The sequence below is a fragment of the Salvia hispanica genome, chromosome 4 (genome assembly GCF_023119035.1).
Source record: "Salvia hispanica cultivar TCC Black 2014 chromosome 4, UniMelb_Shisp_WGS_1.0, whole genome shotgun sequence".
Classification (NCBI taxonomy): Eukaryota; Viridiplantae; Streptophyta; class Magnoliopsida; order Lamiales; family Lamiaceae; genus Salvia; species Salvia hispanica.
Window position 1 is genome coordinate 54,126,921 of NC_062968.1, and position 26,463 is coordinate 54,153,383.

A 26,463-nucleotide genomic window follows, 5' to 3' on the forward strand; every position below is an offset into this window, starting at 1 on the left:
ATTTGTATATTTGTGGCTATAATTAAATTGCCTCCTATATCATAATTGTATTTTACTTTTAAGATAATTATCAGGTCATTTCACTGGTGGCGGGTCGATCTAAATATTTATTATTTTTTCATAAATCACAAACAATAAATCAATCTATCAAAATAATGTAAATTTGAACTCATAAAAGGACACGATAGTCATCACAAAATTTTATATGCTGCCTTCTATCTTTGACAAGGATCATATTACTATATCATTTCACCCAATGCATTTTTTTATAAATTAAATGAATTTATTACGTATTTATAATGAGTCACATACCATTTTATAGAAACAAATTTGGTAACCACCTCTTCAAAGTCAACTTCTTTATTTTTTTTGTGAAGAATGAAATTTAAAATTTGTAATTAAAAGGAAAAGAAAAAAGCAAAAAAAAATGGACAGAAAAGGAAAAGTACGAAACCCGTTGGCTGCTGATTTTTGCCATAACACAAACACAATGAGTGTGGTAATAATTAGAGGGGCAAAACCGGAAATCCAACATTTTCCGTTACACTTAACGGCCTCCGTCACACGGCTATAAATACGGGCTCTTTTTCCCATCGCTCTCACATCTCTCACACTCACTAGGTGCAAAAGAAACACAGTCCGTGTTTTGAAATGGTTGCGTGAAGAAGAAGAGTAGGATCTCTGTGTTTTCTTGATAATTCCACAAAAAAAAACAATCATGGGAAGGAAGGACAGCAGCAGCCAAGCGCAGAGGGAGAAACAGAGAGTTCAATCCGTGGTTGAGCTTCTCAAGAAACAAGCCCCGCTCACCATCAAGCAGGTTTGCAATCACACACACTAGCACCTCCCACTGCGTGTTTTTAGAGAAATTGAGGCAATGTGTGTGTTTAATTTGCAGGAGAAGTTCTGCAACAATGCTTGCGTGGAGAGATTTTTGAAGGCGAAAGGAGATAATGTGAAGAAAGCGGCGAAGCAGATTAGAGCTTGTCTTGCTTGGAGAGACTCCATTGGAACTGGTCTTTTTTTTTTCTCTCTCCCCTTTTTTTTTCTTTTTGTTTGCTAGTTTGAATTCAGAATCTTGCTTTTTTTTTTGGTTTTGGTATTTTGAAAGTTTGTTTGTAGCATGCAATAAAGCGAAAAATTGGATAAGCACCAATATTTTTTTTTATTTTTTAATTATCACTGATTTTAATGTAACTTTTTATTTTTATTTTTGTAGATAATTTGATGGCTGATGAGTTCTCTGCTGAGCTCGCTGAGGGAGTAGCTTATGTTGCTGGCAACGACGATGAATTAAGACCTGTTGTGGTAATTTTTTTTTTTTTTTTTTATATTAGTATTAATTTCTTTATGCAAATTTAATGTATATGTTGCTCAAATTTCAGATATTTCGAATCAAGCAGGATTACCAGAAATTCCATTCTCAAAAACTGTGAGTTGATCACCAACACCTTGGATTTTAATTGTCCCCTAAATGATTTTTCATGCTTAATTAGTGGACTGATAATTTTATTTTTATTTTTTTTATGAATATAGGTTTACAAGGTTGCTTGTGTTCACACTGGAAGTTGCAATTCAAACTATGGCAAAAAATGTTGACCAATTTGTTCTCCTCTTTGATGCCAGTAAGTCTCTTATTACAACTCCTTTTTTAAAAAAAAGTTATATGTATGTGTATGTATATAATATATATAGATAGATTGAGAATAAAAATAATTTGGTGGAAAAATGAAAGTATTTAAAGTTATCAACACATACTCTGTCATACCAAATCAGAAACACAGCTTTTATCCAGAGTTGGGAGCAGCAATGAATGTGCATATTCCTATATGCCTGGGGATTCCACAACCACTTCAAAATCACTCTGAAAATACCCTTTAACACACACTTTATGCTAAAATTAATAACATGATTTAATTTCCCATGTCACGCCTAATTATTATAATTAATGTTAAAATTCACATTAGCAGCAGTTGATATTATGTCGGAAAGCAGGCATATGATGTCTGAAACTTTTTCAGAAATTGCCTGGAGTGCCCCTGTGGTGTCACGGTCACGCTTGGGGTGAATAGGGGTATTTCTGGGAGTTGATTATTTTTTTACTAAAAAGTGATGTTATTCTCTTTACCTATATGTCAGAATGATCCAATCACCCAACAGCGATTTGAATTTCTCTTGACCTTCTTTAAATTTTTAGTAGAGTAACATGATTATTGGATTTTTGGGAGTTTGTTAATATTCTTGTTGACTAATGTGTATGTATTATTGCAGGCTTTTTCAGGTCAGCCTCTTCTTTTATGAACATGTTACTAGCAACATTAAAGATTCTTGGTGATCAATATCCTGGCCGCCTTCACAAGGCATTTGTTATTGATCCTCCTACTCTGTTTTCCTATCTTTGGAAGGTATGTGTGGTTAATTTGTGGATAATTTTGTTAATAGTGAAATGGTAGTTAATGATTGTAATGTGATTGTCACGTAGGGTGTGAAGCCGTTCGTCGAGCTGTCGTCGTCGACCGCGATAGTGTCGTCCCTCGACTTTGAGGAATCGATCGAATTCAACGACTTGAGTTGCTACCCGCGCGCGGCCTCCCTCCGGTTCGATCCCTCGACCGCGGCCAAGCTCGGCTCGTGCTCCTCCTCTCGGTTCTCGTTCACCGTCTCGCACCATCTCGACTCGTTGAAGCCTTGGTACCTGTCTTTTGGGGACACGTCCGTGTCCAAGGTGGGCCCCGCGAACCACCCCGTGGCATTCTCGGGTCCCGCCATCTCACCGCTCAACGCTAGGTCGTACTCCTTTGCTTCGCCGGTTGCGAGAGGGCCACACGGCAGCTTCGACGTGGGTAGGAAGGGCATGTTCCCGTCGACGCCAATGCCGCAGAGGACTCAGAAATTGGACTTTGACCCGGCCACGATCCGCCATCCGAGGACTCCAAACCCTTCGTTCCTGAAATCGCCGGCCCTGTTTTTCCGAAGGGACTCCCAACCGAGCCGGGTTGAGAAGTCCCGTGATTCGTTCACCCCGTTCCTAAAGTTCTACCGAAGGCCTTATGATGAGATGATCTACAGATCGAAGATGAGGCCCCCTCTTGGCGGCCTCATCTCGATCGTTTCGCCTCAACTCAGGCGCAACCGACACATCTCGATGTCGCAAAGGTTTTGAAGTTTCTATCAAGGAAAATAGTACATACTAGAATCTTCAATTAACCCCAAAAGGTTTCTTACCTCATTTATTGAATATTGTTTTACCTAAATCTTGGAAGATCAAAAGGAAATGTTATTGCATAGTACACTATTTTCGTGTCAAAAAATGTGTAAAGAAAAGACTGCGTGCAATGTGGGATGTGAAATGTCGTGCAATAAATATTAATGTCGCTCTAGTGCTACACTTGATTTGAGCAATTGGGAAAAAAAAGACAGCGTTGAAATATGAAATCGTGGTCGAAACGGTGAACACATAAATGTTCTCACTTTATTTATTTTTTCCCTATGTTTAATTTATTAATACTGTGATTTTTTTCGACGTGTACTTGCCCTAATGGGTTGAGTTTGTGATATCAATGATATTTGTAATATAAAATTTTTCCATACCTCATTTTCATCGTATATTATGTTTTTTGTTTTTTCCCTTTTTCTTTTGGACAAAATGCAAGAAACAAAATGTTGATTCCGGAGACTTCAAGATCAATCGTTATCTCGTCTTAACATTATTGAAAAAAAAAAAAAAGAACCACCATTTTCTTTAAAGAAATTAATGTTCCAATGTTTGAAATATGATTTTATATTTTTGGAACTAATTAAATTAACCTCCATACATATTTAATTATACTACTATATGATTATGACGTATAATGATACAAACCATCTCCAAACTTTATATATAAAAACTTATATTCGTGCTTTAATTTTCCCATTTGAAAAATAATAATGGTGATTTTTTTTATAAAATTATGGTATATGTACTATCCATGGAGTACCTGTAATTACTAGAGTTAATTATATATAGTTTGAATAACTAAAAATTTGACCTTAAGTTTGAAACTCATCTTCTTGTAAGCTTGTTATTGTAGTATGTGGTGGTGATTAATACTTTAATAAAAATTGTTGGTTTTAACAATGGCAGGGTATTTGGTAGGAATAAATGTGTCTTTTTTGCTGTTTGTAAGCAAAAGTCAAAATCCAACAGATTAATATTTTCATATTATTATAAAGTATAAACCATATAGGGAACTGAAATTGTTACACACAAAAATTTGCAAAGCACACTAGAATACACACACTTGCACACAATAGAGAAAATGCAGTTTTGTAACTTATATATTTGTCCTTAACCAATCAAGGCACTTTTAGTTGATTAAATCTTGTGTATTTTTCTCCACTGCTGTGAGATATTGGTTTGTATTTTAGTTTGTGGTTAATTTGATATGGACAAAACTTCTTCTGGTAATTTGTGTTTCTTTATTCATTTTGTGAAAAAAGTGGTATTTCTTCGCTTATTTCTAAGAGTTATTAATCACTGGAGAAATGTCAAACTGTCATAGATTATTTTTTGTACAATCTCTGGTTTGAAATTTGGTGTTTGTGGTTTGTTTTGTAATGAGGCAGACAGACTCAACAGTATTGTTAATCTTGAAAGTGACATGGAAAATTAAGTGGTTAGATTCCAACTAAATCTATACCCTTTACTAGATGTAGTATACGTCTATTTTTATATATGCGGAGTAGTATTAAAAATGAAAATATAACTAATTTCCTTCTTATTTTAGAAGCTTTGACATATAATATTCGAATCCGTTGTGAAATTTAGTACTAGTTCCTAAAAATGAATCTTTTGCATTCTCTATGTATATTTCATTTTTTAGTGCATCAAATTACTCAAGTATTGAACGGATTTAGCAAATGTATACTGTACTAGCATACTAAAAATAAGAAAAGAACATTTATATATGCGTAAATTAATGTAAAAACTACTACTCCTTTTTATGGTGAAAACTAAGAACACTAAAAATTTAACAATGGTAGCACCAAAAGTTACATCCTTCATTGTGAAATTAATTGCACATTAAAAATGATAATTGAATGAAATTTTCAATCCTTAATTAGGATTCAAATCATGGTGCTGAACTTATCCAATAAGGAGATATATCCACCATTGATCTTCGTGATCGATGGATAACGATAGTTCTTAATTAGTTGTCATTTTGAATGGCTAAAGTATAATCCACCGATTTCTTGATAAATATATTAATCTAATAATATATATAAAGTACAAAAAGTAGCATTGTTTTAATTTTATTCAGACACTTCCTTTATTTCATGGATTAAAATGGAATTTGGATTAACAATTGTTTCATTTTGGGTTGGATCAGATCTCAATTTAATAGTCATGGGCTGATTTAATTATCTAGAACCATGGCCCATAATAATGCGATTTTGGACTTATCATTGGCCCAATTTAAAGCCACTCACTTAAAAATTTGATAGAATGTCCATATTTGTATTTATTCAACTCTTTAAAAAATTTAATAGAATGTCCATATTTGTATTTATTGATTCTTAGTACTATTTTTTATATTTTTACACTAATTTTGAACCAAATAATACTCTATAAAATGATTCTTTTTTGCTATTGAATAATGTTAAGAAGCATATTTTCTATATTATTCTTTTTTATTTTACGTACTCTTCACTTAAACTATTTTATACTATCATTTCATTAAAACGAGTGCAAAATAGAATTATCTCGTTTATAATGGAACAAAGGGAGTATTAATTTTTTTATGATTATAAGCTAAGATTAATTAAGACATACTATTATTATTATTATTATTATTATTATTATTATTATTATTATTATTATTATTATTATTATTATTATTATTATTATTATTATTATTATCCCAAAACTACATATTTGACTATACCTATCTAATCAAACAATATTATTAAATTTAGGAATATTTGAAGATAGTTTTTATTGAAACACACCCTCCAAAATTATTCTTCAATCTATTAAAATAACATAAATTTTTTTATTCGTGGGAAAAAAACAAACATAGGGTAAAGTTCGTGATATTATTGTCAATTTTAAAGTTCGTAGGAAAAACTCAATTTTTTAAAAGTTTTATGGTATTAGATGCCAATATCCCAAAAATTTTAATCATCAAATCGAACTCCGTGTAAATGTGGTACTATGATGCTGATATTTCTTTATAGACCCAAAATGGAGACACCCTTAAATATATTATGTAATAAATTCATATGTTCAACAATGAAAAATTGAAGAAAAAGATTTAGAGGATTAAAAGGATAAAGAGCTGTAAAGCTACTTGCTTTAATTGCACGACAGCTTTCATTACATACACTTTTCTTCGCTGCCCATAATTTTTTAGATAATCAATTACTTGGGATGTTATATGTTTACATTTTTTCTCTATACTTATATTACATACTTTAATATCATTGACATGGGCAATACATCTTTTTCTGAATAATTTTATTTATTTATTTTCACATGTATATATTAAGAAAAAATATAATACAATGAATCAGTCACATGTAGAAAACTATGAAGTTGAGTTGGACCCTCATTTATTTATTACCAAGCACATGTAAATTTCTACAAAATTCGTAACAAAATAAGTTATAGTATAATACATCCCAAATTGCATAATTGCATAAAATAAAATGAATGTGATTTTGGAGAAGTGGGGTGTTCTGGGTGACTATAAAACTAGGATGGATGGAGTATTTCAATAAGTAGATAACACTTTAATTAATATAATATTGTTTTTTACAATTTTCTACTGTAATATTTTTAATACTTTAATTATAAGTCGTTTATACTTGTATTTTCAAGTTAATTGTTTTTACTAAACCACTAAGAGCATCTCCAAGAGTAGAAGGTATACAAAAAAGGTATATCATCTATATACCTTCTTAAAAGGTGAAATATACTATTCTAAAAAGAAACATACTCCAAAGGAAAAGGGTATGTAGAAAGGTAAATGATTTGGTAAATATAAAATAATAGTATAAAATGCACTAAAAAACATAAAGTGTAATACATTCTCAAATACTTTCTCCTTTGGAGAAGGGTTTTTTCATGAAAAGAAGCCAAATATAGTGGTTATAAGATTTTACCTCTCCATTGATGGGAGGTAAAGATACCTCTTCAAAATGGAAAAATGTATAATACCTTTTCAAATATCTTTCCCCTTAGAAAATGATTTTTTATGAAGAAAAGGTAAATATGATAGTTATATTAGTTGACCTCTTCATTTACCTCTCCCCTTGGAGATGCTCTAACAAGTGGATCGATTTTTATATAAATCAAAACTATATCAAATCAAGTTGTGACTAAATAACACTATTCTTTTTTAAATATTTCTATTATATTTTAAGGTTTTAATTTATTTTTAACATAGTAGATACCTGTTATTTTATGATTATACAGTTTTTTGACTGGCACAAGTGTGTAAGTTAATTTGAAAAAAAAAAATGTTTTGGAAACAGAAATGATTACTCATTTTTCTTGGATCCCACTAAGGGGAAAAGTTATTATGGGTAATATGTTAGCATAATTTTGTTGGGTGCACGCATTAATTACTCCCAACCATGTCACAAAAGGCCTAGTTTTTCACATAACCAATAATTCTAGCAACCCCACCATTTAATTACGCCTGCTCAAACCAAAACCAAAAGTATCTCTCCATTTCTTTACAAATAACCTACCCATATTATTTTATTCAAAAATATAATTTATATTTATAATATATTAAATTTCAAGGATATGCATACCAAATCAGGTCCACGAAAAATAATAATGAACTACACAAATTTTAATATCGAACCAACTTTATTAGAAGGAAATTTATTATTAATAAATAAAGATTAATTTTGATAAAAGACATGACCAAAATGATACTCCAAAACATTACTACCCCATATGAAATTTCTAATTAAAAACACCTAATAGAATATTCCATAACTCTACCATATTCTGGCTGTAATGTTTTTAATTAAGTAATTAATGCTAGTGCTAATTATGACGCGTTTTCAATTTGTACTACCAATTTTATTAATCACTGTTTTTATATGTTATTGAAACATAATGTATTTGTCTATTGATGCACTTTAACAAAATACTTTAAATTTTAGTTGAGTTATACAACTTGCATGCTATAGTAAAAAAATACTATTACGTAGTTGATAAATTTTATATATTGAAAATTAATTTTTTTTTTAGTAGCAGAATCCAAAGAAGTATCTAAATGAAGATAATTTATTTAGACTTCATCAGTTAACATAAAATGAAAGAGTAACTGCTTCACACCACTTAGGATAACAATAAATATTAGCCATGATTAAAAAACAAACTGAAGGCACATTTCAAATCTAGCCTCTCTCTCTGTGTCTAATTGTCCAACTAAAAGTAACCTCTCCTCTCAATCAATTCATAAACTCAACAGTATATTAATTGTACTAAAAAAATGGTACTAATAGTAAAAGTTTATCTTAGCACAATCAATAAGTAAAATTAAAATCTCACAATATAACATATGAAAGAAATATGAAATTTTATTTTTAACCGTGAATGGAATGCACATTGCACACCACCAAAACTACTTTTTAGAGTGAATCTGCCAAACTATATTGGTTAAAAAAGAAGACGACAGAGGAATCTTTCCTGTTTTGAATTTCTCAAATATTTATGATTTCTTTCCTGTCTAATTGAATTGAATTCTTCAATTTTTTAAATATTCCATTGCAGACAATTCCAGCACTTTAGCATGTGACTATTATTTTCTCTTCAAATTCAAGCAAAGTCGATTGCGATAATTCAAATATTCTCCTCTTACTATTAGCAAGAAAACAAGAAAAATCTCTAAACCGTGATTCTAGTCCTCTCCTTTCTTACAGCCCCTAAAAATTTGCCCTCAATCTGCAACTCCCTTTGTCCTTACCTTAAAACAGTTGCTTCCTCCAACCTTAAAAGGCCCACACCAAAAATAAAAGTTGAATCTTCATCCCTAAAATTTGAATTCAACACGAAGCAGAAGTGGGTTCCTGGATTCACCTCATAAAGATTCAATCTTGGTATGTTTGTAACCCCTTCTCGATTTTCCTGCTTTTTTCTGTGTAAAGATTGGATTTTTGTTGAGTAGTTTGTGGAAAGATCTAGTCTTTTATTGAATCTAGTGGGGAGAAAGGGAAAAATGAGGGATTTTCCTTCTTGTTTTGGGGAGAATGGAGTTCAGGTTGCTGATGCTTCTTGTTCTAGTGTGAGTGGGACTAAACCCTCTCAGAATTCTGTCACGTGCGTGTATAGATGTAAGTTCTTTGGCAAATCTTGTCTGATTAGTATTGTTTGGAGCAAGAATTTAATGGGGCAATGCCTGAGTGTTGAGATAGATGATGCATTTCATCAATGCTTATGCAAAGTAGATGTGAAGCCCTCTCTGTTTTCAAAGAGGAAAGGATCCAAGAATCTAGAAGTGAATTCCAGTAAAATTGAGATATTTTGGGATCTTTCCATGGCAAAATTCGGGCCCGGGCCGGAGCCGGTGCAGGGCTACTACATTGCAGTTGTGTGGAAAGGGGATATGGTTTTGCTAGTTGGGGATATGAGGAGGGAAGCACTCAAGAAAACTGGAGCAGTTGCTTCACTTTCAAGTGCCATTTTCATTTCAAAAAAGGAGCACATTTCTGGAAAAAGGGTTTTTGGCACAAAGGCACAATTCTCAGACAATGGCCAGATTCATGACCTCAAGATCGAGTGCGACGCTAGCTGCAGCGACGATCCGTCCCTCTTGGTTCGTGTTGATGCGAAAACGGTTATGCAAGTGAAGCATCTGCAGTGGAAGTTTCGCGGGAACCACACCATCTTTGTTGATGGCTTGCCGGTGGAGGTGTTTTGGGATGTGCACAACTGGCTGTTCGGCCCGAGCCTTGGCAATGCTGTGTTCATGTTCCATAGCAGTTTGTCCGCGGAAAAGATGTGGAGCACCGGGAGCCCTTCAATGTGCGACTCACCGGCCTTTTCTTGGAGCTGTTCGGAGAGTTTGAGGGAGCCTAATATGCCAGGTCTTGGCTTCTCAGTTTTCTTGTATGCTTGGAATAAAGATTGAACTTTTGCTGGTTTTAGTATTTTTTCCAAAGCCTGTGGTGATTCTTTGAGGTCTATTGATGAGTTCTTCTGTGTATAGAAATTCTAGCATGATCATGAAATTGGACAATACAGTACTAGGTTGATTTAGGGTATGTCTTGAATTATTTATTGGAGGATTGATACAATTCTTGATACTTGAGAATTCAAGAACTTGATTATGGGCCATGTTCTTGATGGCAATTGTGATGCCTTTTTGACTATGCTACATTAATATGTGTACTACTAGTACAATTTATTAGCCACATTTGCCTTTTGATGTTTTTACACCTAGTGAGTACTTTGCCAATTTTTCTCTTTTATCTCTTGCTAATGTAGAATGCATTTTATCCATTTTCTATCTTGTTGATTTCGCAATAAACCAACAATGTTATCGTCAATGTGTATGGATTTTGAATACTTGACATAGAAAAGTCTGATCTAAAAAGAATAGAAAGTTAAAAGGAAATACAAAACCGATGAATATTTTGTTTCTATTGCTTTACTGTGAATTTGAATAAGTGTCAAGTCATTTTCATGTATGTGCAAAGTGCTAATTATTTGCCAAGAATGTCAAGTCAAACACAGTATTTTCATATCATTTTGTCAAAAGTATTTCACCTACTAAAGGGAGTATTACTTAGTACTTACATTTATTGAAATTTCATGTATATCAATTGTGTTTTGAAGGAGAATTTAGATTTGATACATTATATTATAAATATATTTGATTATGATTAAAAATAAAGAAATAACACTATATCTTACACTCTTCCCTTCTGGCCATGTTTGATTGTTAGGATTCTGTTTGGGAAAGTAATCTGATTCCTTAAATTTTAAATTCCTGTGTTTGTTTCAGTTTTTAATCAAACTGAGTAATCAGAATCCGAGAACAAGGAAAGTTGTACAATTTTCCAAGATTCTGAATCCTAACTTTTCTCAGGTATTCTTTTTTCCAGTTTTAGGATTCTTACATATTTAAGCAATATATTATTATTATTATTATTATTATTATTATTATTATTAATTACAATATTTTAAAATATTTTAAACTTATAAATCATACTTAATTTCTTTATAATAAATAACTATAATTAAAATTATCGTAATTATAACTATATTTTATAATAATTCATAATAGTAATTAATAATTTATTAATAATTAATAATAAATAATTAAAATATAATTATATGATATAAATTATATAATAAATAAAAATTATTATATTTTATAAGTTAATAATTAATCAATAAAGTCATAGTGCAATTTTAATTTATAAAATTTATTCAAGTATAATATCTGTAAATATTATAATTATTAGTATATTTATTATTATAATAAATGAGTATAATATTCCATGTAACTATCATTATATTAGCATATATCATGATGGATAATCCATATTTAAACAATCCATCGTAATAATAAAATAATAATATAATACTTATTATTTAAAATTAAAAATTTATTAAAAAATTTACAATATTATATTTTTTATAAATAAAAAAATAATAAGTACAGTATATTTTTAGTTTGGTGTTTAAATTAAATATAAATTTAAAATCTTGATATTGTCCAAACACAGGAAAGTAAAGTAACTAGGAATCATATTCCCGGGATTCATTTTCCCAGAAATTATTTTCCTTATCAACTTTACTTTCCCGCCAACCAAACATGGCCTCTATATTTTTTCTCAAAGAAACTGATTACCCATAGATAAACTAATTTATCCCATTTAACGCCTTATCCATATCAATTTCTAGTTGATACGTAGTACTATATGATTTTTCAATGCTTGTAAATGCTTCAATAAAGCTAATTGAAAACTCAAAAGAACCACGGGCTCCTGAAGTGTAAAATGGGCTAAATATTGATTCAATTAAAGTGGGCCTTGGAGTGGAAAATAATGTGAAGTGGGAAGGCAATCACAATGGATACGGGTGTATTGAAGTAATGTGCAATTTATTACTAGTAGTTATTAGGTAGGGCTTCCTTTTAAATTTCGAAAGCAACGAATTTGATAATATACGGTTGTTGCCTCACTTTAAAAAACTACTACTACTACTAAAAGGATAACAATTTTTTAAAAAGTTATCCTCAATTTTCTCAATATAACCGCTTTTTTAACAAAATTAGTTGATGTCCACTTTACCCATGTGGCCATGTATAGCCCCACTTTATATGCATTTTTCTCTCTCCCTTTTTAGTGAACTTAACAAAATAATGTTTTGTGATTTAAATAGAGAAAAAACATAATAAAATAGGAGATAAAATAAAGACTAATCTTTTACTGAAAATAAAATAAGCTAATTAATCTTGGAACATACACGAAGAAATTTGCAAGTATGTTGAAAAGTGAAATAACCGATTGGTAGGGTTATGCATTTTCATTGTCTTCTTCTTATACAAATGAACTCTTCACAAATTTGTTGTGAAAACAGGTACTACTATATAAGCCCATAGGTTGTCGAAATTTTTATATAATTAAATTTGTTTTTCCATTTCAGTTATTATTAATTTTAGTAATATTAAACCGGGGAGGCGGGGACTGAAAATTGGGGTCATATTGCATAACTATTAAGATATTGTTCTGAAAATTGTATAATTATGTCCACTAAGTTGCCCAATATCTTGGCAGCTTCCCAAAACCTAAAGAGATGATGATTCATATAGTACTACTATAATTTATACTTACATCTATAGCCCAATCCAACATAATAAAAAAATATTTTTATAATTTTAGTATATTAAAAAAACATACGTAATGACATAATTTATTTATATATTAAATTTGTAATAAAAAGTTTACTAAACATTAAACGTAAAGTTTAGGTACATAAAAGAATCATGATAAATTTTAATATAGGAGTAACATTTAGTTGTTTCCTGAAATAACAAGAATAAGTTTAGTGTTTGGTAAAAGTTTGGTTGTTGATTTAATTGGGAAAGTGCGAGTTGTTTTTAAGAGAGAAGAATTAATCAGTAATGCACTAAAATACTTGTTAATAGTACTTTATAAATAATCCGTCACATATCACTACATAAATAATCAAGATAATGTTCAACAAACCTATTGGAATATTTTCAAAAGTTCCTCTACTTAAGCTTGTATATTGGGAGTACACTTATTTTATAACCTTGTCGAATGTTAAATCAAAATCCATTTTGCTGAGTCAATTTTGAAATTAGTCATAGGATGAGGATAAGTCCAATATTTTTCAAAAAAACTAAACTAAAAGGATAAGTCCAACACATGCAGGAGTCGAATTGGCATTCCTATCTCCCAGGAAGATTTGATTCTATGAGATATGTTGGAACATCATGATTCTCAACACATTAGTTAGGTAACTCCATCATCACACACCATTTATATTCATTTCCCCCCTCCTAAAAAACACACATTATTTATTGCTATTATATGTTCCATGCATGCTAGCTCCATCTTATAACACCCACACCATCATGCTGATGCAAAATTGACATCATACATTATAAGCCATGCTCATGGCCCTATGGAGTCCCACACACCCCTAAAGAGTGCAGCATCATCAATTGACATGTGGCCAATCAAATCTAGCAGGGAGAAATAAAATATGTGGATCTTATTATTATCCATGCAAGCACATCATCATGTATGATTGCGTAAACAGACAAAGAATTTTAAAATATTCAATATGAATATATACTGCCTTCATCAGTCCGTTTCATTTGTCACAAGAATTAAATGTTTGATGAGTTAAATAGCAAATTAAATAGTACTACTAGTACTAAAAAAATAATATAAAAAGAAACAAAAATATTTTTTGACAAAAGAAAACAGACTAGTGATCATTGTTTAGTTAAAACACATATGAGTGTAAATGAGTTATACTCCTACTTTTTTTTATTGTCTTAAAAAAAATGTCATATTTATTTTTTTTCTAAAGAAACAGTAAATCACTATTTATATATCAATCCCATTTTCTAAATTATATTTTTCTCTCTCACATCAATATATTTAAATATATTTTATCTCTTAAAATCATATGTTATTTCCTTTTCTCAAGTGCGACATCTACCATAGGACAAGATAGTATTGTTGTTTTCATTTTGAGTCTCATTTTCCATTACTAATACTTCAATCATTTTTTCTCTATTTCCATTCTATCAATTTTTACATCAATATTTGTGTGGTTCAAAATTAAAAGTTAGTAGTACTAGTTTTGATTTATAAATATTGAGGCGTGATAAAATGAATCTAGAAGCAATATAGTGTCAAGGCAGGGACATGTTTAGAAACTGTTGAATAAAAATGAAGTTTGGTAGATATTATTATGAGGGGTTGGGGGAGAGAATTGATGTTGCGATGGTGACGATGATGATTGAGTGCGCCTGGCTTAGCACGCCATTCATCTTTGAATCATGAAATCCACTGCACGCCTCTCTCTCTCCCTCTCTTTCTATTCTAACTGCATTTCCCAACCAAGATTTCGATTTTGGTCCAGTTTCTCAAGATAAATAAACACCCTAAATTAGGGTTTATTGTCACTCAATTCAATCATCATCTTTTAACCTTTTTTCTTGTTTAAGTGCATCATGGTGTAGCACAACACACTGTATTACCTTCATCATGCCCACTTTGTCCATATCCTGCTCTCCACGTGTCGCCTTCTCATTCGCCGCCTTCCTCGATACCTACATATTTTAATTTAATTATGGTATACCCTCTCCTCTCCATCCCACTAAATTACTTATTTTTCTTTTTACAACGTTCAATGACACATTTTAAAAAATGAATACGTCCATATATAAATTCTTGTGTCGAAAAGAAAACGTTTCATTAACCAGGACAAAGGGAGTATATAGTCTGAATAATAAATATAATATTTCAGTACTTTTATGTAACATGCTTGTACTGTCGGATCATACATGCAATTGCACTTTGTAATTTTATTGGCATATTAAAATTTCGATGGATTTTAGTGTATGAATTTTGAGCTGGAATTAGTCGAGTTATTATTTTTATTTCTTTTAACTTTGACTACAACCTTTATGTTTTTGTTTAATTTTGTAATTGGTTATAGGAGGCTGCGAAAATCCATGAAGATTGTGTGGTCTCTTGGTTTGTTGTGTGAGGGAAATCACCCTAATTTCATAACATCTCCTACTAACCTAAGTCATCATATCCTTTTCGATTTCCCCCAACTTTCCTTTACTTATATATCACTACCACTTCTCAATATTCATCATCCTAGCCCTCTCTTCCTCTCTCTCTCTACACACACATCCCTCCATCCATTTGTACATCAAATTAAGTCTAGAAAAATGGGTGATGTTTCAATCTCAAACGGTTTGACTAACTCTCAGAGGAAGAGCTGCTGGTATGAGGAAGAAATTGAGGAGAATTTGAGGTGGTGCTTTGCACTTAAGAGGTAATTAAATGTCAACCATTTTCATATTCATCTCACATCACCAAACACTATACAATTGCATTATTATTTTGTAAATTTAGTATCTTCATGAAAGAAGAATTGATCATGCTCGGGGGAAAATTTTATCTAAACTTGAAGTTAATTAAATGTGTTGATGTTCTTATTTAAAGAATACTACAGTGAAATATTATTATAGTTGCAACTTATATAGACAAAATAATTGATTGATTTATTAATCTTTTTAACTACAACTTTCCCCAAATCCTGTCTACTAAAGTTGAGACAAAGAGAAGATCAAGTGAGCAAAAAAAATCATGAATCTTGTAATTAAATAACACTTTGATTTACTTTTTATGTATGCAGTATTTTGCACACAGGTGCCTCTCAATACCAGGACATTCAACTCTTGGACACTAAGCCCTTTGGCAAGGTATAAAATCAATCTCCTATAATATTTTATTGAGATTCAATTCATGAATATAAAATAACATATTATATATCATGACTTATATCTCATATGGTTTAGGCTCTTGTAATTGATGGAAAGCTTCAAAGTGCTGAGATAGATGAGTTCATCTATCATGAGTCTCTTGTCCATCCAGCACTTCTAAATCATCCCAAGTAATATTTTCACCTTCCCATATATTTACATTATATATATGGATATCTAATTTAATAAATAATTTAAATTTCCAGTCCAAAAACTATTTTCATAATGGGGGGAGGTGAAGGCTCTACTGCTAGAGAAATACTGAGGCACAAGACAGTGGAAAAGGTCATAATGTGTGACATTGATGAGGTAATTAATTGCTTAATCAACATCCCATATCTAATTAATTTTAATTAAAATCTATTTTGTGCTAATATAGTGCATAATATTGCAGGAAGTGGTAGAATTTTGCAAGTCACACTTGTTGGTTAACAAGGAAGCCTTTTATGATCCTAGATTGGAGCTCGTTATCAATGATGCCAGGTTGCTACCATACCATGTGCAAGAATCAAATTTATTTTCTAATTTCTTATTTTAAATAAATTTATTTATTGGTGTATGATAATTATGATCAGGGCTGAACTTGAAAGAAGGGAAGAGGTGTATGATGTGATAATAGGTGATTTGGCTGATCCAATTGAAGGAGGGCCATGCTACCAACTCTATACCAAATCATTCTATGAATTAGTAGTTAAGCCTAGGCTTAGCCAGGGTGGCATTTTTGTCACACAGGTGGAGTACTATATTTTTGTCACTTATCATTTGTTTCCTTGTGTAATTTTGATGATTAATTAATTAATTAATAACAATAAAACTATTTTCAATAATTCAGGCAGGACCAGCTGGGATTTTCAGCCATACAGAGGTGTTTTCTTGCATCTTCAACACCCTGAGACAGGTCTTCAAGTGTAAGTTGATGAGATATATAGCAATTTAGCAATCAATAATACATAATTAATAGTATATGTGTTTGATTTGTTAATAATGACTGTTATTCTCTAATGTGCAGATGTTGTACCTTACTCAGCTCACATTCCATCTTATGCTGATACTTGGGGATGGGTCATGGTAAAATCAGCACTTTGATCAATATTCAAATTAGTTCAATTTCTATGTGATGAACAATTCAACAATAATTTTGAAATAAATATATGTGATTATAGGCATCGGATAACCCTTTCACACTGAATGCTGATGAGCTAGACCAAAGGATCAAGCAGATGATTGAAGGGGAGAACAGATATCTTGATGGCCAAACATTCACTTCCTCTTCTACCTTGAGCAAAGCTGTTAGAAAATCGTGAGTCGTTGGATTCTTGATCACGTGCATATTTATTATATGTGTTTTTATTTAATTATTAATTATTGATTATCGATCATAGGTTGGACAACGAGACTCATATCTACACCGAAGGGAGTGCGAGGTTCATATATGGCCATGGGAGCAATGCTTGCAAGCAACATTGAGCTCTGAGAAAGAAAAAGAGAGCAAAGAAAAGAAAAGAAAATTTTAAAGAAATTTGGGAATTGATGGTTTCTACTTTTGATATGTTGCTTTGATTATGTAGTTGTTTGACAGAAATTATGTTTGGCCTAATGCCTTGTTTCCTTGTTGGTTTCCTTCCTCTATAAGTATTAATGGAAGTGGAATACATGTCATGGCCAACTATATAAGTGTTGTTTTGCTACTTTATAATGTACAATTTTCTTTACTTTAGCCATTTTCAGAATGTTGGAAATGGTCGGATATATATGCATATATATTTTTATTCTATTGCTATTGCTGTTTTATTATACTATTTATTAGTGAATAATACTTTATTAATATATGCCAAGTTATCAGATGACTGGATAGCAATTTGATTACTAATTATGCAGCATATTAGATAGATAAACAGCACTGCAAAATAAATTAATTAAAAGCTTGCTTTAGTACATGCTCTTCACGTTATTGAATTAAAAAGGATATCCTAAGACAACTGTCCTGTTTCATGCATTATTTAGTTCATAATATGGAATATTCCACTACTTTACTCGATATTTTTTCATAAGATAATTATAAGGATTTCTAGTTTGCTTTATTAATTATATATATTTGGTCGAACCCTCTACTACAATTTACAAATATGATTATTATTATTATTAAATTATTCAATCATCATTATATCTATCAAATCTTGCTTATAAAATTTCACAAAATTTGTAAGATTTATGTACATAATTTAGTTAAGAAATCATATGTGAAAAATTTGATAGTAGTGCACTGATGCAGTTATGCTATAAGAAATGTTTCAGAATGTTCAGGTTAATTCTTAAACACGAGGAACGCATTGAAACTAAAATTAAAACAAGAGTGGAAAGTGGGTTTGGTCTTCAAATTTCTCTACCTTAACGCGTTTAAATACGATTATTGAAGGTTGGGAAAGAATAAAGTGCCCAATTCAATATACTAAAGAATTCAAATTAAAAAAATGATATTAACGTGAGCAAAAACGTGCACAGTTCTTGTTCAGTTGTTCTGATATAAGACATACGAGCGCACAAGATTAAAGTAGAATCATTAATATTGTTTCTTTTCATTCCACGTTATTCACGACATTTAATCAGTGATCAGTTCATCTATAATTCAGCGCTTTACCATTATTATGTAACAATTGTTATTAATAGTAAAAGTTATTCTTTCTGTCTTAATAAAGATGTCTGTAACAATTATTGTTAAAAAAATTATTCTTTCTGTCTTAATAAAGATGTCCACATTTGTTTTTATTTGCTACTCCTACTACATTTCTCTACGAACTTTAATACAATCAACAACTCTGCCTAAAATATCATTTCATTATTATTTTATAAAATGAGGCAAAAAAAAAACATTTTTATAAATTAAAATTACTGATTTTTAGTACAAACAAAAAATCGGAACATTTGGGTCAAATTAGGGCAAAGTTGATACCTAAGTTGAAATTCATAAGTTCCTATTCTAAAATGAATTGTCGATTGGAGTGACATATACATAGTTCACTTACATGGAGTAGTACTAGTATTTAAAAAAATTTCTTTACACGTGAGATATTTTTAGAATTCTAATTTTATGTTTCTTTTTACACTAACGTAAAATATTGTTATTTTTATTTCATTTGTCAACATTATAGAACTAGAAAAATATCTAAACCCTTTTCAAAGATAGTAGTAGTCCTACTATTTATGAAAATTAAAGTAATAAAATATCTAAACCAATTTTAATGATATTTACGAAAAATTAAGTAAATATGAAACCATTTCATAGATATTTACGAAATACTCCAATTATTTCCCCTCCACTAATTAAATAATTAATTAAAAAACAATGGAGATCAGAGTTGTGACGGTGATGAGTATTAAAATATTTCAATATTATTGGAAGATGGGACCCAGCTGAGTCAGCGGTTAATTCAAACTTGCATTTCATCTTTATCCGCTCCCTATAAATACCGTTCTTCATCACATTTCTGTGAGTCCTCTCAAAATTGAAATTCCTTTAAACCTTAATTTTCCATTTCCGATATGAATTCTTCCGGCATTTCTTCCCCTTTTCAGACCCTCATATTTGGTATACTTATTCCCGCTGCAATTCTGATGAGTGTATATACTAATGGCTAGATGAAATAATTGTATGAATTTTTAATTTTTCTTTTCATTTCATATGAGCAGATTTGGATGATACCCTGTATTCTTCCAAGACTGGAATTGGCAAAGCTCTTAAACGAAACGTTGAAGGTTAATTTAATTACCACCATTATTTATTAAATAAACTCATTTCCAGCTTAGTTAAATTAAAATGGTTGATTTTGTTGCAGAATTTCTTGCTGAGAAATTTGGAATTTCTGAATCCGAAGCTCAGGATATGAACAGAGAGCTTTTCAGAACTTATGGAAGCTCCTTAGCTGGCCTCCGGGTAATTAATTCATCCTCTATTCTACCTAAACTTTACGAATTATCTTCAATTTAGCAAAGTACTAATCACCGAATCATTTTTGTGTTTTTTGCAGGATTTAGGATATGATATCCATCCCGATGATTATCACAGATTCGTGCACGGAAGATTGCCCTACGATCTGATCAAACCGGACGCAGAGCTGCGCAACATTCTGCAATCGATCAAACAGCGCAAAATCGTAAGATTAAATCATCTGTCAACCACAAAAATAACCGTAATTAGAGTATAAAAGTTTCACGTTTTGGCAGATTTTCACGAATTCGGATAGAATTCACGCGATGAAAGCGCTGGATCGCCTCGGAATCAGAGACTGCTTTGACAAGATCATATGTTTCGAAACGATGAACCCTGGCTTGTGGAAACCCGCATCGATGGAACATCCCGTGGTCTTGAAGCCGTCCATGGAGGCGATGAGGATCGCTGTCGACGCCGCAGACGTCGATCCCCGCCGCACGGTATGAACACCGATCGCAGTCAATTTTAATTTCTCTTTGATTATTGGGTGAATTTTTCGTTCCATCTTTTTTTGAGGCTCTGTTTTGCTATGCTGCAGTTGTTTTTCGACGACAATGTGAAGAATATAGCCGCCGGGAAGGCTGTCGGGCTTCGGACAGTTTTGGTAAGTGTTGGTGATAAAAGCGGCAACAAACAAACTAACGAGAATATGAAATACCTAATCTATCGTGAAGTAACCAGTCATTGAGACCTAAAGGTTGCTTCTCAAGAATATGAACTCCTCTATGAAAACTATAAGCCAAATGCGACAAAAAATTGGCAGAATAATTCCCTTCTATATGTATAAGGAATACTATTAATCTAATCCAAAGCGACAGCTAATTACTAAACTTAAGTCCTGACAGTTGGTGTGACTGAACTATTTATATACCTAATTATATAATTCTAATTAGTTTAATTTTGTGAAAAAAGGTTGGAAGAGTAACAAAGAGCCAAGAAGCAGACTATGCTATAGAAACGGTGACAAACATGGTGCAGATGATCCCAGAAATATGGGTAGGTGATGATGATAAGAGGATTAGTCACGCCAGAAATGAAATGGATTCCGTTTATGCAGCCACTACCGTTGTTGCTTGACTCACTTAATTGTACATCTACAACTAATCAACTGCTATGTACAATCTGTGTATGCATGTGAATCAATTCTGTAATCTTTAATCTTTATGTACGTTGATCAATAATTGTAATTTGTACGTGGATATTCGATAACAATGGATTCATCTAATCAAATGTTAAAAATGAATAACACAACAAGAAATTGATTTTTATTTCGTTGTGTTTACATTTTCAACGCACAATATCATCAATTTCTTATCATCCGCATTTTTTATTGTATATTGTGAGAAAAGAATTTGTAGGAGATATATGAATGATAGGGATGAATTACTAAACCACATTTAACAAAGTAGGAGTATCTTTGATGAAGCAAAAAAGAAAAAGAGAACAAGCATAAATACACGATTACAAACAAATTACAAACCGCTCACAGATCGTAGACCTGTTTGCCGGTGAACTTGACCTCGATGGGGCTGACATTCTTCCCGATGGACCGGAAGTTCTGGCCGACTCCGGTCCTTCCGGGGTTGACCTTCTCCGGGTAGACCCCATCCTTGGGGTGCAGATACTGCACCTCTCCGTTGGGGAAAACCCGGTAGAATTGGTACTTGATCTTGTACTTGGACCGGAGCCGGGTGCCGAGGGCGAGGCACTGCTCCTTCCTCGCCAGCTTCAGCAGGTTCGGCCCCTGCCTCATGATGGCGGCGCCGCCGGTCGGCATCTCGAACACCTGCTCCTTGGGGGACTCCCACGTGATCACGTAGAACTCCTCCACCTGCGCCTTCCTGAGGAGCCCGCCCGTGCTGCCCCCGAAGATCGGGGACGGGGTGTTCGGGTCCAGCTCCGGCGGGGTGAATCCCGCGGGGGCTGCCGGGGCGGCCTCAGTCGCGGCTGGGGCCTCCTCGGCCATGGCGCGGATGGGGCGGGGTGTGTGGGTTTTGGCGGGCTTTAGGGAGGGGAAGCTGGCGAGGGATTGCTTCCATGGGGCTGCCACGGCGGATTTGGGGGCGGCGGCGGAGAAGAGGGAGGCTTGGGTTGCCATGGCCATCACTTGGTTGTATCTTCTCTCTTTCTTTTGGGTGGTGGGAAATGGAAGGAGGAGGTTTGATTTTGAATATTAGTTGATGAGGAAATGTTTGGATATTGGGGATAAGGTGATATGGTTGAGCCAATTAGATTGTGGCATTTGATATCAAGCCTTACCTTCTTCAAACTGCTGCCATCTGTATTTTATTTGGATTTCCTTTTGTTTTTTAACATTTTTTTTGGATAATCGATTGTATGGACCTAATTACCCTTACGGTTGAGTTACTTGAGTTTAATTTTCCTTCTTAATTTGTCAATTTTTTTCCTATGCTTATGATGGTGTTTTTCATTTAACTCCTTCTGTCTCACTATAAGTAAGACGTTAGATTTGAGCACGAGATAAAAATTAAGTGAAAATAGATTTACTTAGGAGAAATAATTAAATATACTATAAGACTAAAGTATCTAAAAAGAAATCTACCCAAGAAAAGGATTAATTGTTGGTGCAAATAAATTTGACTCAAGTCAATTATTGTGGTATTTATAACAAAAGTGCATTATTTTAAAACATACAACAGAATAGTGGAGGTGACTACTTGAATCCTCAACTCAAATAATACTCAAAATCGACTTATTACAAGAAAATATGTGACATAAATAACTAGATTGATGTATTTAGATAGACACACTATTTGGAATTCCCTTGACATTAAGTCCACCCTTTTTGGTCTCATCCGAAGTGTTGGGATAGAGCAGCATGTACGGCATCTGAACCGGCCCGGTTCGGTTCCTCAACTCCGGGTCGAGATTCCTACTCTTTATCCTATCCTCAATCTCAACCAGCGAAGCGCTGAACCGCTTGAACGCCCGAACCGGTTCTTGGTCGCCGGTCCAATACGGCGTCTCCCTCTGCCCAAGATAGATCTCATCCGTCGAATGCCTCGACAGCATCTCGATCAGCGACACCCCGAGCAGCGTCTGGAACTGAGCCGTTATGGTTTTCAGAAACACAACCTCGTGATTGTCCACATTCTCCAGCTCGGCGTACTCGGGCGAACCCGGTTCAGGCATGAACCGCCGGCTCACAGTGGGCCGGTTCGGGAGATAACCGGCATAAGCATACTGGCCGAAGTTGACCGCCGCGTGGAGGGCCGACGCCACCCATATGATTATGGTGCAAGACTCGATGAGCTCGTCTCGTGTCGCCATTTCCGGCCACCACGGCTTGTCTTTCAGGTCCCCGTGCCCGACCTCCCGAATCTCCTTCCACCACGACTGAAGCTCCACGTCTCCGGTCACCTTTTCATCGGTCAGGTAGTACAACGAGCAGTACTCCGTCACCCAGAGATTGATCGCTGACCAGATTTCTAACCCGTCCACCGCGAATGGATAGTCCTCTATCAGAAGGCGGAGGCCGTGCGGCCGGCTCGGGTCAGGAACCGCCACTCCTCTGTTTTTAGAGATAATAAAATATTAGTATATCAGAAGAGAGAACTCATTTAGTTTATAAACTTAATTGCAGTTTTTCTAAACAACCGATGTGGGATATTAGAGTTTGTAACATACCTTTTGAGAAGGTCCTTCGGGAGGGCCTGATCAGTGAAATTCCAATTCGAATAGACCAAGGAGGACATTTCCATGGCGTATCGGCCGGGGAAGACGGTGGTCTCGAGTACTCCACCAGCGTTGATGAGAGTGTGGCGGGCCAAAGCGTTTATGTGGATCGTGTCGCGGAAGTGTGGCTTGAGGAGCTTGTAGATCGGATGGAGAGTGCTCAGCTGTCTGTTCGTCGCGATCGAGAATGGCTCGATCACGGCGTGGGTGTTCAGCCAGTGGCTGATGAGCTGGTGGAAGCCGGAATCGTTGACGGCGGCGTATGCTTTTGCTAGCTGCCAAATCATGCCGCCTACAACGCCTTGGCATGGAGTGAACACTCTGCTCACTGCTCCATGCGAATCTCCGGATTCGTGTGGCAAGCTGAGCTCAATGGCGAGTGGCTTCAACGTGCCGTTTTCCTCGAGCAGAAGGATGGTTCGGGTGGCGTAAGTCTTGGTCGACGTCGTGTTGATCCGTCTCAGGTACGGCATCAGCGAGTCGTGGTGATCTAGTATGAACAACTTCTTCTTCTCTATTGCCTTTACAGGTAAAGTAATAACTGAAATCACTATATAAGTATAATAAACTATTCTATTTATAGTCAATTGATTTAGAGATGTAAACTCTATTATGGTATCAGAGCGGATTATTCGTAGTGATAAAACTTTTCCTATCCTCCTCTAAATGATACTAAATGAGATGAGTATCTTAATTTTACCTCAATAACAGTGAGGCCATTCATGTTTTTCTCCATGTCCTCTGTTGTGATGGTACTATGTTGATTGCCATATACTTCAATGTCTAGTTTGCTTCTTGGTGGAAACTCCTCGAGAAGTCGAATGACAACCGGGTTGACACCGGCCAGCATTTCACGGCCGAACTCTTCATCCGTTCTCCACGCCGTCTCACTCGCTGCATAGGAACTCATGTTAAATTTAATTCGAATCAATCAAATCAAATTGAAAATGTGACATACCAGATTATACTATAGTCTAAAATGTATGTGTACCTTGTATAACTTCAGGAACTGGGAAATTGAGGAACCTCTCACCATCGGAGCGAATGAGCTCTCTAAGCAGCTCCCACGGAACGCAGTCTTTGATTTTCGCTAAGGATTTATCGTCAGGCAACTGAGTCCTCGTCTCGTAGACGCTCAAGACGTCGTCATACGTGTCGAACTCGTTGAACGTTTTGTCGAACACGGCCTTGATCTCGGGGACAAGGACTTGCCCTATCGATTTTATAGCATAGGCAATGAAATCCGAGAACTTGACTTGGGCGAATTTTTCGTCTCGTGGGACGTAGATGTTTAGGTTTAGGAGAAACAGTCTGCTCTCCGTGTTGGGATCTTCAGTCAACAAGGTTGGGTATCTTATTAGTACAGTAGTGAAAATTTTGACTAATGTGCGTCAAGTGTATTGTAATGGTACCTTTTTTGTTTGGTGCGCGGCCTGTCCGTGCTCTACGAGGGTACGGATAGGCTGATCCGCCTAGCACGGGGCGGGCATGATCCTCGCCTTTTTCGGGGCTTCCAAGGTCGTTGTAGAATGCGTAGTCGTACACTCTGTCCCACTCCTTGAGCTCGCCGGAGCCTTTTCCTCGGAGGTTTTTTAGCTCTTGCTCCCTATAAACGATTAGTGGTGGTGGCGTTTCCGATGGTAGGTATGCCTGATCAAATAAAAAATAAATAAATCCTACATTTATAATTAATTTGATATATATGAATAGTTAATAAACATAGTAATTTAAGATGGTCAACATCCCTAAATTCCCCCTGTCTATGATAATTAGTTATGTGTATGGACTACTGTATTGTACTATGTTAATGAGTAGAATGAATCAGACGCATCTTTTATTATTAGTAGTAACTGACAATTGTATAAATTGTTATTACTATAGTAGTAGTATTACAAAATTGCTTTAGCTTGGAAACAAAAGGAGACAACAAGATTCCAAATAGTGGTTTAATTACTTCATATTTAGGTGCTTCATATTGTAGATTTTCATATTCTACTAAGAAAATTGACATTAGAAGATATTAAATCGAGAAAAATATATTCCGTACCTTATTTGAAAAAAAGATGCGGTCCGAATCATAGCGACGCGAGGGATAAACCCACGAGTCACATACAAAATGGAGAGGTCCTGCGTGTCCGGGGACATCTTCCAACTCAAGGGACTTGAGATAGATTTGACTATGATGCCGATTCCGGATAACGAAAGCCCCGGGAATCCCGAGGCAGTCCTCAAATTCGACATCGTAGGAGACCTCATCTTCAGCTTTAAGTGAAGTGAACTTGGTCACCCAATCCTCCAAGTAGGCCTCCTTTCCTAGCCTCCCTCTCTTCTGATCATCTGCAATAAATAAATAAAAATAATTATAAACGAGAAACTATTATTGATCCTCTTTAAAAAAAAAAAAAAAAATCTCCGTAAATTCACTAACCGGGGTCAAAATGATCAGAGCTAATGAGCTGCAAAGAGATGCCTCGACCGAAGACCTCGTGGACCCGGTCCACGAACGATGCCCACAAATCGGTACTGTCCATAACGTTTTTCTTCATCAACACGACTTTGCCTTTGATTTTCGATGGAGTGGGAATGGGTTCGTCTCTGGTTTTCCCACACACGGATCCGAGCAGCTTCTCCATCACCTCTGAAGAGTCGCATGGAGGGAAAATCCCCATTGTTAATATGAAAATCGTGTTTTGGAAATGAAAGATGCAATGAATTAGTTTGAGAATTGGG

At 34.2% G+C, this 26,463-nt stretch overlaps 6 protein-coding genes across 6 annotated transcripts; 4 read left to right on the forward strand and 2 right to left on the reverse strand.

The window, feature by feature from the left end:
• The first annotated feature begins 596 nt into the window (after window positions 1-596).
• On the forward strand, window positions 597-3,388 carry LOC125219151. Its single transcript, XM_048121039.1, has 7 exons — window positions 597-820; window positions 899-1,016; window positions 1,220-1,308; window positions 1,386-1,432; window positions 1,537-1,625; window positions 2,272-2,405; window positions 2,483-3,388. Exons 1-7 carry the CDS (start codon window positions 719-721, stop codon window positions 3,161-3,163), a joined length of 1,260 nt encoding a protein of 419 aa, XP_047976996.1. The 5' UTR covers window positions 597-718; the 3' UTR covers window positions 3,164-3,388.
• A 5,428-nt stretch (window positions 3,389-8,816) lies between these two features.
• Window positions 8,817-10,437, forward strand: LOC125219011. Its single transcript, XM_048120848.1, has one exon. The coding sequence runs from the start codon at window positions 9,219-9,221 to the stop codon at window positions 10,128-10,130; it is 912 nt and encodes a 303-aa protein (XP_047976805.1). The 5' UTR covers window positions 8,817-9,218; the 3' UTR covers window positions 10,131-10,437.
• A 4,921-nt stretch (window positions 10,438-15,358) lies between these two features.
• Window positions 15,359-17,823, forward strand: LOC125219537 (thermospermine synthase ACAULIS5-like). Its single transcript, XM_048121545.1, has 10 exons — window positions 15,359-15,559; window positions 15,923-15,989; window positions 16,086-16,180; window positions 16,256-16,358; window positions 16,444-16,532; window positions 16,625-16,781; window positions 16,882-16,957; window positions 17,059-17,117; window positions 17,213-17,349; window positions 17,432-17,823. Exons 1-10 carry the CDS (start codon window positions 15,453-15,455, stop codon window positions 17,514-17,516), a joined length of 975 nt encoding a protein of 324 aa, XP_047977502.1. The 5' UTR covers window positions 15,359-15,452; the 3' UTR covers window positions 17,517-17,823.
• A 1,711-nt stretch (window positions 17,824-19,534) lies between these two features.
• Window positions 19,535-21,869, forward strand: LOC125224438. The gene is made up of 7 exons (XM_048127838.1): window positions 19,535-19,635; window positions 19,737-19,802; window positions 19,883-19,980; window positions 20,075-20,200; window positions 20,271-20,477; window positions 20,576-20,641; window positions 20,950-21,869. Exons 1-7 carry the CDS (start codon window positions 19,590-19,592, stop codon window positions 21,112-21,114), a joined length of 774 nt encoding a protein of 257 aa, XP_047983795.1. The 5' UTR covers window positions 19,535-19,589; the 3' UTR covers window positions 21,115-21,869.
• LOC125224439 (photosystem I reaction center subunit II, chloroplastic-like) lies at window positions 21,400-22,191 on the reverse strand. Its single transcript, XM_048127839.1, has one exon. It carries the CDS (start codon window positions 22,139-22,141, stop codon window positions 21,521-21,523), a length of 621 nt encoding a protein of 206 aa, XP_047983796.1. The 5' UTR covers window positions 22,142-22,191; the 3' UTR covers window positions 21,400-21,520.
• A 442-nt stretch (window positions 22,192-22,633) lies between these two features.
• On the reverse strand, window positions 22,634-26,463 carry LOC125224437 (linoleate 9S-lipoxygenase 5-like). Its single transcript, XM_048127836.1, has 7 exons — window positions 26,162-26,463; window positions 25,781-26,070; window positions 25,146-25,383; window positions 24,725-25,063; window positions 24,434-24,627; window positions 23,686-24,254; window positions 22,634-23,569 (listed from the first exon to the last, which is right to left on the reverse strand). Exons 1-7 carry the CDS (start codon window positions 26,400-26,402, stop codon window positions 22,795-22,797), a joined length of 2,646 nt encoding a protein of 881 aa, XP_047983793.1. The 5' UTR covers window positions 26,403-26,463; the 3' UTR covers window positions 22,634-22,794.